General features: G+C 38.6%; 1 protein-coding gene across 3 annotated transcripts in view; it reads right to left on the bottom strand.

The window, feature by feature from the left end:
* Positions 1-298: 298 nt before the first annotated feature.
* Positions 299-13,370, bottom strand: part of LOC107838880 (G-protein coupled receptor 1) — a 34,548-nt gene continuing 21,476 nt past the window's right edge. For 2 of the 3 annotated variants that reach the window (XM_016682118.2, XM_016682120.2), the window contains 5 exons: positions 6,148-6,249; positions 5,971-6,027; positions 5,664-5,807; positions 4,815-4,885; positions 299-934 (listed from right to left, as the gene is read on the bottom strand). In XM_016682118.2, the coding sequence (XP_016537604.1) occupies positions 832-934; positions 4,815-4,885; positions 5,664-5,807; positions 5,971-6,027; positions 6,148-6,249 (477 nt within the window). In that variant the 3' untranslated portion in view covers positions 299-831. The remainder of the gene's footprint in view (positions 935-4,814; positions 4,886-5,663; positions 5,808-5,970; positions 6,028-6,147; positions 6,250-13,370) is intronic. The other variant, XM_016682119.2, reaches the window with a different exon arrangement.

Below are 13,370 nucleotides of genomic sequence, written 5' to 3'. Positions count from 1 at the left end.
CTTGTGCTGCCACTTGACAAAATCTTGGCAAGACTTTCTTGCCATTTAGTATATATAGATTATGATAATTAGTGTCTTAAATTTGTCACTTCATGTAATTTTTCCTTTCCTTGCATAATGGCACAAATCAACAATCACAAGGACAAACCTAGAGAAAAGTCGGATGCAGAGTAAAGTTATTATATAAAAGAATAGGTAGGGTTAAAGATAAATAAAATTATTAAATAATGAGCAAAAACAAGACGAGAAACGAAAAAAAATAAGGTAAAGACTTGATCACACCAAATCGGCCGCTACATTAAAAAAAATGAGACTTTGCTTCATTACATAACGAGAATTTAGCAATATGATACAGCAAAATTTAAGTAGCAATGAAAACAAGTATTGTATTATACAATACAATTGGTAACAGCCATCCAAACAAGCTGGAAAGGGAAGGCTGTGCAGCGAGAGAGAAAATAAGTAGCAAGAACCAATAATTGTAGCTGATGGAATTGATACAGTAAACAAATCAGTAAACAATGTTCTCTCGCTCGATACATCAATAGGCAAATACTTGAAGGCTTAGCATCAGCCCATATCAGATTATATGCATTCTACTGATCACGCTAACATTGTTGATACTAATGTACACTCGAGCAATCAAAAAGGAGCAACAAGCAATTAGAATATGATGCAGAGGAGGGACGTTCGAAGGATGTGAGCATAAATAGAAGGCTGAAGCACCGGAGGGCATCTCTGGCTGTTGCAATGCAGTTATCAATTGTCAATCTGGTCCAATTATGACAAGGGCGGCAGAATCATTGAGATGAATGTACACGCACAAAATTCTTATTGCTGGTCTTGAATCTTTAGGGGGACTAATTCACTGTCCTGATGTTGGCCTCGTAACCTTGAGCATTTTGGAAGCCATCTTTGAGCCCATTCGGGTAACCTGGAAAACGGCACAGATTGACACATGAACTTAGGAGAAAAGGTGATCTGAGTAATAAAAAATTAGAAATTACCGTACATTTTTGTCACTTCAGAGAAATGTATTAAAGGCCATACAGTTGGGATTTCTTTTGAAAAAATTCTTTTGGATATGGTGCTTAATAGTGATGCACTTCATTTTTTTGTTTGTTCCAGAATGAATGGTACTACTTTTTTAAACTATAGAAACAATTTACCATAAAATTTGAACTTCTCATTATATACTTCACGTAAAAAGGCCTAAATTACCCTTCAGGTATTAGAAATGGTAAAAATATAGTCTCCTTCCACCTTTGGGCTCTAAAATGTCCTTCCCATCCACCTTTGGGCTCTATTTTGCCCGTTACCTTAACAGATCCTTTAGGAAAAATGATTAGGATTTTCATTTAATACAGGGTCGCTTTTCAATGGCTGAAATTTTAATTAATCAAAAACTCATTAACCCACTAATCCATCCCGGATCCCACTTGAAATATATCCGACCCATCTTAAAAACATCTCAATCTTGATAACTAAAAGGGAAAAACCTTCTAAACCGATTCATTTTGTCCAGTAGTTCTTCTCAACCGACCCAATTTTAAAACATGTGATCTTTTGGATGATTGCTAAGATCACACCCATCAGAAAAGAAATCAAAATGCGCTTATTGGAAGAGCTCAAAGCAAAGGCTTCTCATTAATTGAAGCAACTAAACAAATTATCCCATATTTTATGTTGTTGTGGTAACTATTGAATAGTCAAATAACATAGAATTCTATGAATTGCTTTGAACAAAAATTCTATTGCTATTCCATGTGAGGAATATTCATAATCATGGTACGGAAAATGAATGTTAGCTATTCCATGTGAGAAATATTCACATTTAAATTCGTCATTTTAAGACCGAGGAAGAAGAACTGGAGAAATGAATCGGTTTAGACGGGCTTTTCCTTTTAGTTATTATGATTGGGTCGGGTATATTTTGTGGGATCCAGGTTGAGTTTATGGGTTAATAGATTTTTGATTAGTTACAATTCCAATCCATGAAAAGCTGCCACATATTAAATGAAAATCCTTTTCATTTTTCCTAGGGATCTGTTAATGGAAAGGGAAAAATAGGGTCCTAAGGTAGATGAGAAGGGCATTTTAGAGCCCAAAGGTGAAAGGAGGATATATTTGTACCATTTCCAATACTTGAAGAGTAACTTAGCCCTTTTCGGTATCCTTGATCCTTAACAACAACAGCAGCATACCCTGTGTATTCTCACCTAGTGGGGTCTGGGGAGGGTAAAATGTATGCAGTCCATACCACCACCTCCGATGTAGAGAGGTTGTTTTCGGTAGACCCGCGGCTCAAGAAAGAACAAATAATAAATAAAGTCGTGATAAAACATGAGACAAGATGAAATAACAGAAATACAGCACCCACAAAGCAGTACTATATGCTAACAAACCGCAAGCCTCCCCCCTAAACCCGCCTACCTAGAGACTCCACCCTATGTGCAAAGTCCTACGATAACTACCAGCAAGGTTACCCCAAAGCACACCTAATTACAGGTATAACTCACCCACTCGCACTAACCTTCTGCCCTAATTCGCGTTCTCCATAACTTCCTATCTAGAGTCATGTCCTCAGTAAGCTGTAACTGCTCCATGTTATGTCTAATCATCTCCCTCCAGTACTTCTTCGGCTTACCTCTGTCTCGCCTGAAACCATCCAAGGCTAATCTCTCACACCTTCGAACTGGGGCATCCGTTCCCCTCATAATCACATGGCCAAACCATCTCAACCTCATTTCTCGCATCTTGTCCTCCATCGAGGGCCACCTCCATCGTCGCCCGAATAGTCTCATTCCTAACCCTATCTCCCCTAGTAAGTCCACACATCCACCGCAACATTCTCATTTCCGCTACCTTTCACTTTTGGATGTGGGAGTTTTTGACTGGCCAACACTCCACTCCATACATCATATCCGGACAGACCGCCACTCTATAGAATCTGCCTTTAAGCTTGGGCGGCACCTTCTTATCACACAAAACTCCCGAGGTGAGCCTCCATTTCATCCACCCCGCCCTTATACAGTGCGTGACATCCTCATCAATCTCTCCATTCCCCTAAATCATAGACCCAAGATACTTAAAACTCTCTCTTACAAACCTGAGAATCCAACTACACTACCACCTCATCCTCATGAGTCGCGTCACTGAACTTGCATTCCAAGTACTTCGTCTTATTCCTACTCAACCAAAGCCCTTTACACTCCAGGTTTATCTCCAAACCTCCAATTTATCATTAACACCTTTCTGGGTCTCATCAATCAAAACATCATCCTCAAAAAGCATACACCAAGGTTCCTCTCCTTGAATATGTTGCGTCAAAACATCCATCACTAAGGCGAAAAGAAATGAACTAAGAGTTGATCCCTGGTGCAACACTGTCAAAATAGGAAAATGTTCTGAATCTTCTCCCACTGTCCTCACTCGAGTCTTCGCTCCATCATACATGTTCCTTAATCACTGACATACGCCACCGGGATCCCTCTAGCCTCCACGGATCTCCAAAGAACCTCCCTAGGAACTTTATTGTACGCTTTCTCTCGGTCGATGAACACCATGTGTAAGTCCCTTTTCCTCTCCCTATACATCTCCACTAGTCTCCGCACAAGGTGAATTGCCTCTGTTCGACGACCGAGCATAAATCCAAACTAATTCTCCGAAATAGGCACTCGACCACTCTCTCCCAAATCTTCATAGTGTGACTTAACAACTTAATGCCCCTGTAGTTGTTGCAACTCTGAATGTCACCCTTGTTCTTGTAAAGGGGATCATCGTACTCCATTTCCAAGCCTCGAGCATCTTCCCAGTCCTGAAAATGCCATTAAACAATCCAGTAGCCACCTCAAACCTATCCCGCTCGTATACTTCCAAAACTCCACCGGGATTTCATCCGGCCCTGTCGCCCTAACTCTACACATCCTACGGTTCGCCTCAACCTTCATACGTCTACAATATTTGAAATCTCGACATCCCTCTGAGTGCTCCAGCTCCCCTAACACAATGTCCTTGTCCCCTTCGTCATCCTTAATCCTTGATGATATGATTTATAGTCATACAAATATCTATGGCTTGTTTTAGAAATATTTCAAAAAAAAATTATTAAGAATTACATAATTAATGTATTTGTACATTCAGCTTAATTCACCGTACCTTAGTTAGCTAAGAGTTAGGATAAGTCACAGTTAGTTACAATTAGCTGTCAACTCAGCTAGTTAGTTTTACATATTAGTTAGATTAGTCGGTTACTTATTATTTGTATATAATGCTCTTTGATTACATCAATAGGTTTTGAGATTTCTATTCTATCCGTTCTCCCTTAGATTGCTATTTTCTTCTTTCTCCATTTCAGATCGAGAATAGTAGAATCTCCATTGGAGTTCGGTTACTTTTTAAATTCTGTTAGTGACTCTTTCTTAAACTCCTACCCAGTCAAAATAAAAAATATAAATTGGGACGGATGGAGTAATGATCATGCAACAAGGACAACTTAACCAACCGTATTTAAATATTGAACAAAGCTTTCTTGACATTAGGAGCAAGGACATAAGCAATTTTAACAAAGATACCATCTCTTGAAACCAAATAAGCACTGATGAAACAGAAGTGCATAATGGCATCGGCACTGCCAATTGCAAAACATACGAAAAGAAAGGAAAAGATGGAAGCAAACATATATTAAATGCTCTCCCCCACTCTTTTACTCCCCTCTTTTCGGGGCTGTGGGCAAATAGGGTTAGAACACTTAATGTTGCAAAAGAATTGACGCAATGATTATTATATACAATGAAATTGAGTTCCAGACTTACAGATCCAATCTCTCATAAATTGCCCTACGGACTGAGCTGTTAAGACCATATGCTATTGAGTTAAAGAGACCCTAAACAAAGCATAAAAGATTTGTCAAGTAAGAACATTGTCAATACCTTTTAGAGTGTCAAGAGTTGTTAAAAGGAGAGTAGATCAAGATTCAAGACTAAGCATCAACATAAAGAGGGTGTTTGGTAAGTGTTTTCAGCTTTTAAGCACTTTTTTTATTGTCAGAGATGAGTTCCTATCCACTGCGAACCCTAATTTATGGATACAGGCACTTAATTCATTAGCTCTTTTATTCATTAAACTAAGTAATCAGTTCAGAATTCACCAAATAGTTGAAGCAAACACTTGACATTCTGTGGATAACCTTGGTGGGACAGAGGATCCAAGTCGTTCTTTGCAGAGGTTTTTATGGTTAACACTCGGCCGAATTTACACTTAAAAAATGGGGCACAGGAACGTGTGCTCTCTTCGTAAAACTAGGTATGTTATGCATATATTTTTTAAAATTAGTATAATATTACCTTTTGGCACCCATGCTAAAAGAAGCCTGAATGGTGCACTTTTGATTAAAGGTTAAGTTCTACCTTGAGGATCGGAGATCAGTTCCCACTAAATACACTTTCTCCTACTTTTTTTATTGGTGCACCCATGTTCTAGAAATCCTAAAATCGCCTCTGTTAACACTAGTCACCAACAGGTCTATAGCTGATTGTAATCTATATGGTAATGATGAAATAAAATACTCATCGAAGAGTGCAACAGTTCCCACCACACACCTTCCACAACCACATCAGACAGAAGAAAAGAGAGAGAATTCATCTAAAGATAATAGGATTTACCATGAGCTGTGCCATTCCAACATCAAGAACAGAAAGCCAAAAGATCTTATGACCGGGTTCAACAACGTCATGTATACGGTTGATTGTACCGAAAAACCATGATCCAATAAGAATGAGGGGATAGTAACCCCAACGATTTAGCGCCTGCGAGATGTCCAGCAAAATAAAAGTTGATATAAGGAGGTAAATAGCAAGAAAAGAAAATGAGGCGGTGTCCAAACTCCACCAGAAGACATTCATTTTCTACCCATGCTCTTACAGTTATTACTTCGATTTACTTTGACATAGGAGCGGAAGCTCTGCATACCTTCATGTCTGACCGCGGATCTGGTTGGTATGACCGCTCTGACATGCCCACTGCCATCTGGAATATTAGAAGAACCGGAGTACTTGAAGTTTCACAATTTTCTTTTCAGAACCCAAATCTTCATGAACCAATAAAGGAATGAATAAATATTTAACGACAAAGATAATGACAACATACACGAGTTGCATTGTTTAGCATCCGTATAACTTGAAAATAGGTGACGCCATTAAAAAGAATGGCACCCCAAAGAGGTGCATAAAACGTTATGAAGTGTACCACCTGCAGTGATGAACATAGAAAAGATTATATTTGAGAGAAGTTCTTTCAGACTGAAGCAAAAAATATCTCAAACAACTTGAAGGCAAACATCAATCTGGACCTGATGGTAGGCTAAAAAAAACAGGTTTTCGGCTACATTTCATCTCTTAATTTTTACATTTTAATCGTGTTGAGCTAGACGATCAGTATTTTATACTTATTACATGAGCTATATTGAAGGGGAACCTTGGAGTAACTGGTAAAGTTGCTGCCATGTAACCAGGAGGTCACGGGTTCAAGCCTTGGAAATAGACTCTGACAGAAATGCAAGGTAATGCTGCGTACGATACGCCCTTGTGGTGGGGCCCTTCCCCAGACACCGTGATAGCGGTAGCTTTAGTGCACCGGGCTGCCCTTTTTTTTTACATGAGCTATATTGTGACTTGATTTTGAGCTAAGAAACATTTTAGAAACTAAAATGGACGCTTTGGAGCTTCAAAGTTTGAGTAGATGTCCAAAAATTCAACTGCAATCAAATATGGGGTTTAAGGACCAAATATGCATATGAAAATTTGAAGAAAGATGAGAAGCCGAAAATTTGGCCTACCGCGACGCACCAGGCGACGCTGTCGCGTCACAACAGAGTATTTTAATTGCAGAAATCTGTTTGCACAAGGCTCTGGAAATCCCTCTTGCTGCATCGCATAGGGCGTGGTGGACTGCAAAGCTGCAGTTCATTTTCTACCATGTTTTTCCACTTCGCATTAGTTAGCGTCTGTGTAGCTTGTTTTTCAGTTATTGCAATAGTTCATTGTTGTTACTGTTTTTCTCGTATGTTATGTACTGCTTTCCAGAGTGCTTTATTTGGCTGTTGTTACTGCTTTCATTTTCATACTCTCTTTTTCAAACAAGTTTGACATGCTTTACTTGAGCCAAGGGTCTACCAGAGAGGCAGAGACAACCTCTATCTCTAAGAGGTAGGGGTGAGGCTGCGTACATTCTACCCTTCCAGACCCTACTTGTGGGATTACACCGCGTATGATGCTGTTTTCCACTTCACCACATTAAGGGTATTTTGGTCCAAGGTCTTCAGTAAACGATATACATACATCAAAAGCACAATTTGAAGGGACGTTTGGACCGAGAGAGAATTGAGAGAGCGGCTAAGCTTGGAGACATAAGGATTCATTTCTTTTTCATCAACAATTGATTAATATGCGAATTTGAGTTGAAAGTTGGTTGTAATGTTTTCTAGTTTTCATGCCTGTTTTTATTTAGTTAAGGTAAATGTATTTTATTCATAAACAAGGCCAACTTGTACAAAGGATAAAACCAAAAGGTAAAGAAAATACATAATTTGATTCCCTACAATGTCGCACCCATTCATCTATACAAGAAGGAAATTTATGGGTGCACCCAAAAAAAAAAAAAAAAAAAAAGAGACCAGAGGCTATTCCTTAGCTAGAAAAACTCGACTCTACACCCTCAAAAGCCCTCCTATTACTCTCTATCCAAATAACCCACATCAATGCAAGAGGAACCAAATTCCAAGTCTTACGTCTTTTCCTCCTATTCCCGCTTCTCCAACAAAATATTAAGTCTTTCATAGTTTTTGGCATCACCCAAGAAACTCCGAACCACCAACGCAAATACCACCATAATCTTGTGGTAAAGAAACAATGGATAAGAAGGTGATCCACTTCTTCCCCTGTCTCCGTACACATGTAATATCAACTGACACAAACAATCTTATGCTTTCTAAGATTTTTCACTGTCAAAATCACCCTTCTAGCTGCTAGCAAAGAGAAAAACACACCTCCCACCGCTATCCAAATTGCATCACATGGAAATGCGACCTCCCCCCAAATCAGAAGTTTCTCATAGAGAAAACTCCGTTATTCTCCAAACTCCACAAAGCATCAGGTTCATCCACCGAATTGACTTGCCCGTGAAGGATGACCATCAACCATTGGAGTTCGGTGATACAACATCAAATACCAAAGCGAGAATTTGACTATGAAAACGAAGAGACAATTGATAAATGTTGAGGATAGATAGATAGACACAAAGAAGATAGAAAGAAATAGGAACTAATGAATATATCAAATTCAAAAACCCCTAATTCTATTATCAACAAGCATCTAATCTCTTACGTTGGCTGCAAGAGAATCGAAACATCCTTACAACCACTGTTTCTAAAACAAGATGCAAGAAAAGCTTTTCCAAGCTCACTCTCAAGAGTTTCCATTCTTAATCATTATCTAAGAACTCAGGAAATAAAGAACTAGGAGTTTCTATTTATAGTTTATTACAAAAGTGGCCCTTGAACAATTTAAGAAAAAATTAGTCAAAATGGGATTGGTTGCTTGTGACAGTTCCACTGATGATCCGTTCAATTGGTGACTAACCACCAAGCCCTCCGTCACCTTAAGACGGTGTGGTTCCCTCCTTGGCTCCTTTTGGTGGTTCCATTGACGGGCAGTCAAGGTTGTGACTGACCACCAACTGAGCTGTCGCCCTTAAACATTAAGGGTCCTCCTCGACCTCCATTTGGCGGCTCTTGTGACAATTCTCCAAGGCTTTGGGGAATCTTCAATTGAGCCGTCACCTCTAGGCAATAGGTATTTTTTCCCTCCGAGCGCATCCAAGCTCCAAGCTATCAACCACACATGGTGTTGCACTAATGTGAGCTCCAAAAGGGTCCTCCAAGCACGTCCTTGTGTCCTTATGAGATCATGACTTGGATCTCTTAGTGTTGTCCTTGAAATATAGGCCAAGAAAGGTTGGTGATGATTTTGATTATATTATCCTCCCCTTCTAGAAAATAATTCGACCTCGAATCCAAACCTTGCAAAACCATATGGAAAACAAGCAACAACAATATCCTTAAGGCATGAGGCCTAGTGTTAGCAAAATCAATTCGATCACCATGCCAAGGTGGTACACACTAAACATATAATCAAGGATCCTTTGTGTTTAACATGAAAAACTCATTAAAAAGGTTGCAAAGGAACCGGCTATGAGAAAAACCAAAAAATAAAGAAAACACAGGTCGTGGCATCGAAAACCAAAAAGGTAAGATCACATTTGTGTTAGGAGGCACAGACACAATTGTTTTGTTATTTCCTTGAGAGACCACACCAAAAGTGGTGTCACTAATGGTTCAAAAATCCACAAGAGCTGCCCGGGGTCAAAGGTGTGAAAGACCAACATAGCATTTTCACTCAAACAAGTGGACCAACCAAAGGACTTCCTACCTCTAAGGAAAACGATTCCAAAACAAGTATTGACTTCATCATAGGCAAAGAGGTATAGAAAGGAATCAAGCATTAAAATGCAAAAAAGTCATGCTCAAGGAATTTAGCACATAATACACACAACGATCTAATCAAAGCAGTTAAGCACATATTACTCTTCCCTTCTAAACAAGTCATGCTCACATGATATGTAGATTCAACATAGTCATGAATAACATCATATGCAAAAAAAATAGTAAAGAAAGGTGCTAAGGACATTATTCTCATCCAAGATGCTCTCAAGAGTAGAATCACAGAAGGAGAGATAGACATTTCAAGCACATAGAATCTACCTTCTTCAGGGAACTTCCCAAGAGAAGTGAGTTTACCAATAGAGTCATGCTACTAGAGGGAATGAAAAACCTATTAGAATCCAAACTAATCCAAAACAATCAACTCTCCCCAGTAGCGGGTTCCCTCTATTCATGGTATTAGGCATGCTCCCCAAAGTTCCATTTGACACTTCAAATTGTCCAACCCAATGAAGGTGACAAGAAGTCTAACAACCATGGACTCTTTTTCAAACAAGTAATCAACTTAGCATCCACGAGTTGTGGTCCACACAACTTAAGCACATGTGTCAAACAAGGATGCAAGTAAATAAGCGATACCCAAAGGAGGCAATGACACATTTGCCCAAAGGGTTATACGAATGATACCACCTAGGGATAGGGGTTCATCAAATGCAAACAAGTGATAAAGAAAGCTATCACATAAATGGAATTCATCCAAAGTGTTTCCGAGAAAAGACTCACCCCTTCACCTACAAGTAAATAAGACTTAGTTAAGAGTTGGGACACACAATGGTGAATTCTCTTGGACTTTTTCATTGCTCCCCTTCGTTAAAGAACACTCCTCCTTGTTGGAGATTTTTCCCTTACACAATTTTGGTCCAACAAGTGGATTATAAATTCTTATGGAAAACTTTCCATCGTAAGGAAGGAAGCCAACAACTTTAATCAAATTTTGCTTGCCTTCTTGACCAAGCACCAAATTGGGTGTATAAAAACCACCAAATTTTAAATGGTCACCGGGGTCAAATGGAAGAATTATCCATGACCCCAAGGGTGCCACTATCACAAAAAGATACTCTTTACACAACCATAGGCAATACAATACACCCTTCAAAGATATACTCGTTGAAGGGGAGCCTTGGAGTAACTGGTAAAGTTGCTGCCATGTGACCAGGAGGTCATGGGTTCAAGCCTTGGAAACAGCCTCTAGCAGAAATATAAGGTAAGGCTGCGTACGATACACCCTTGTGGTGGGGCTCTTCCCCGGACACCGCGCATAGTGGTAGCTTTAGTGCACCGGGCTGCCCTTTTTTTTTTAACAACCATAGGCAATACCATAAGCAAATAGAGAGCAGAGAAAGGCGTCACACAACTTAACTTCATCTAAGGTGTCCTCATACATATACTCACTATTAGATTCAAAATCATCAACATTAGTATCTTCAACAATAGGAGCACACAATGAAGAAGAAACAATTTCTAAATAATTAACACCTTCTTTCTCAAGGGAAGAACCCTCAAGTTGACACAAACCACCAATAACATTATGGAGGTCACGACTCAAGTCACCACAAGAATCAAGTAATTCATCCTCATATTCATCAAACAAGGGTGAAGTGTCCTACAAAGGATCACAACCAAAATCATTTTCAAAAGAACAATCACTAAATGTAGGGGTGTGCATCGGTCGGTTCGGTTCGGTTTTATGTGTTATTGGTTCGGTTTATCGGTTTTTAAATATGTAAAACCAATGACCAACCAATAAGATATTTTCTTATCGGTTTCGGTTTATCGGTTTTTGGTCCTTAACGGTTCGGTTTTCGGTTTAACCAATAAGAAAATACTTATAAAATAAAATCTTAATTATCGCCAAAATCCTACGCAATGCATTTTAGTTTACAAGAACCTTCAAACTTGAACTGAATGTTAATTAGAAAAAAAATTAAATCCTAATTGTTGGAAGCTATAAATGCTTCAAGCTTTTCAATACGATAATAGCCGAACTTTATATTGTGCCTTTGTTGCCCTGACTAGGTTAATACTTTGTGAATCACTGAATTGTGAATAAGTAGTGCATATAATATATATACAGACACGTATCTCTCTCTATATATATATATAGATAGAGAGAGGGAGATTTATATATATAACATAAATAGGGATAAAATAATAATTTAGTGTATCCTTATTGGGTTATCGGTTTAACCGATAACCCAATAAGCTAAAACCGAAACCAGACCGTTTACCCAATAAATTTTTTTATAAAACCAATAAAAAACCGTTAACCCAATAACTCAATACCAATAACCCAATAATATTTTTATCGGTTCGGTTTATCGGTCGGTTCGGTTTTTGCACACCCCTAACTAAATGGGTTTCTCAAATATTCACGTAAATCAAAGCTATCTTCACTTATGTGATTGCTCTTTTCAAAAGTAAGAGATCACTATCAAAAATTGGATAGTTAGCACAATCTTCACTCAATCCTATATTATTAATGGATTTCAAGAAATAGGATAACATGTGAATCTTAAGCATACCATCCCTCTTTTTAAGAGCATCACAATGCACACTACTAGATGACAAACTAGACGCGATCTCACAATTATCAATTAAGATATCTTGCTTTGAGAGAGGATCATAAAGCAAAGAAGGGAAATTAAAGTACACAAGTTCACTCTCAAAAAAAGATACATGTCATCTTTCACATCATTTTCATTCACATGATATTCTACGAGCAAAACTAATAATAAGACCATCATCACATGATATGCTCAACGAATCATTTCTACTCACATAATCAACTCTATCAATATCATCACTAACTTGAGGCTCATCAAGCACACCATAAACATGCTCAAGTAGTGGATTAGATTCACAAGTTAATCAATGCGCTCACCTTCACTAGTTGTAGAAAATTCACATGCCAACGTAGACTCACCTTGATATTCACAAAGGTCAATTAGTGTGTGAATACACATATCACATGTCAATGGAACCTCATTCAAGCTATAAGTGTCAACACTAGGTGGACACAAATCGATCTTACTAGAAGAATCAATTCGGTCATCAATAGGATGAACTAGCGTCTGCAAACTCACAACAAGAACTTGATCATTATGCAACTTAGTGCTACTAAGAGTATCACATAGGGAAGACTCATTATGTTCAATATTAGACAAGCCACCATTTACACTTTCTAGGCTTCCAGACACATCATGACTTTTCAAGTTTAAAAAAGTGCAAGAGCTAGCATTGTTACCTTGTAGCTCATAAGAAGTATGGTCTTCACCTTGGTATTTAACATGGGAGCATATTTGCTCCTTTGGGAAGTTTAAGCAGCTCCTGGTTTTTCACATTTTGGGGATCGCCATTAGATTGGCTTCCAACAATGCTTGCCCAAATGTTAAAACAACAGAGAGAAGAAAAGTTACATGAGTTAGGATAAGTTTGTTACAACCTGCTCACATCACTCTACACAACCACTTCTTTTTCCGTTCTTAAGTTGTCACTTTTCGCTCCCTTACTTCTCGCTCCCTTACTTCTCTCAATCTCATCGAACTTGGAATAAGTGCCCAAGTTTTCTTGATGAGAATTGGGAAAAGTAGTTGGGAAGAGATGATTTCCTCATTGGTCCACAACATGTTTAGGCTATTTTTGCTTCTTTGGAACCCCATGCGTTTGAAACGAATTGGCTCCCAAACATAAATGACAAAAGTCCATGGGTATCATATCACACCAAACCTTCTCATAATACCATGTCATGTGAAGGATACCTTTACCATCTCCCTAACTTCACATCCATCTATGTAATATGGATATCGCTTTGCTA

This window comes from Capsicum annuum, chromosome 8, assembly GCF_002878395.1.
Source record: "Capsicum annuum cultivar UCD-10X-F1 chromosome 8, UCD10Xv1.1, whole genome shotgun sequence".
NCBI lineage: Eukaryota > Viridiplantae > Streptophyta > Magnoliopsida > Solanales > Solanaceae > Capsicum > Capsicum annuum.
This window is presented reverse-complemented; position numbering and strand designations above follow the sequence as displayed.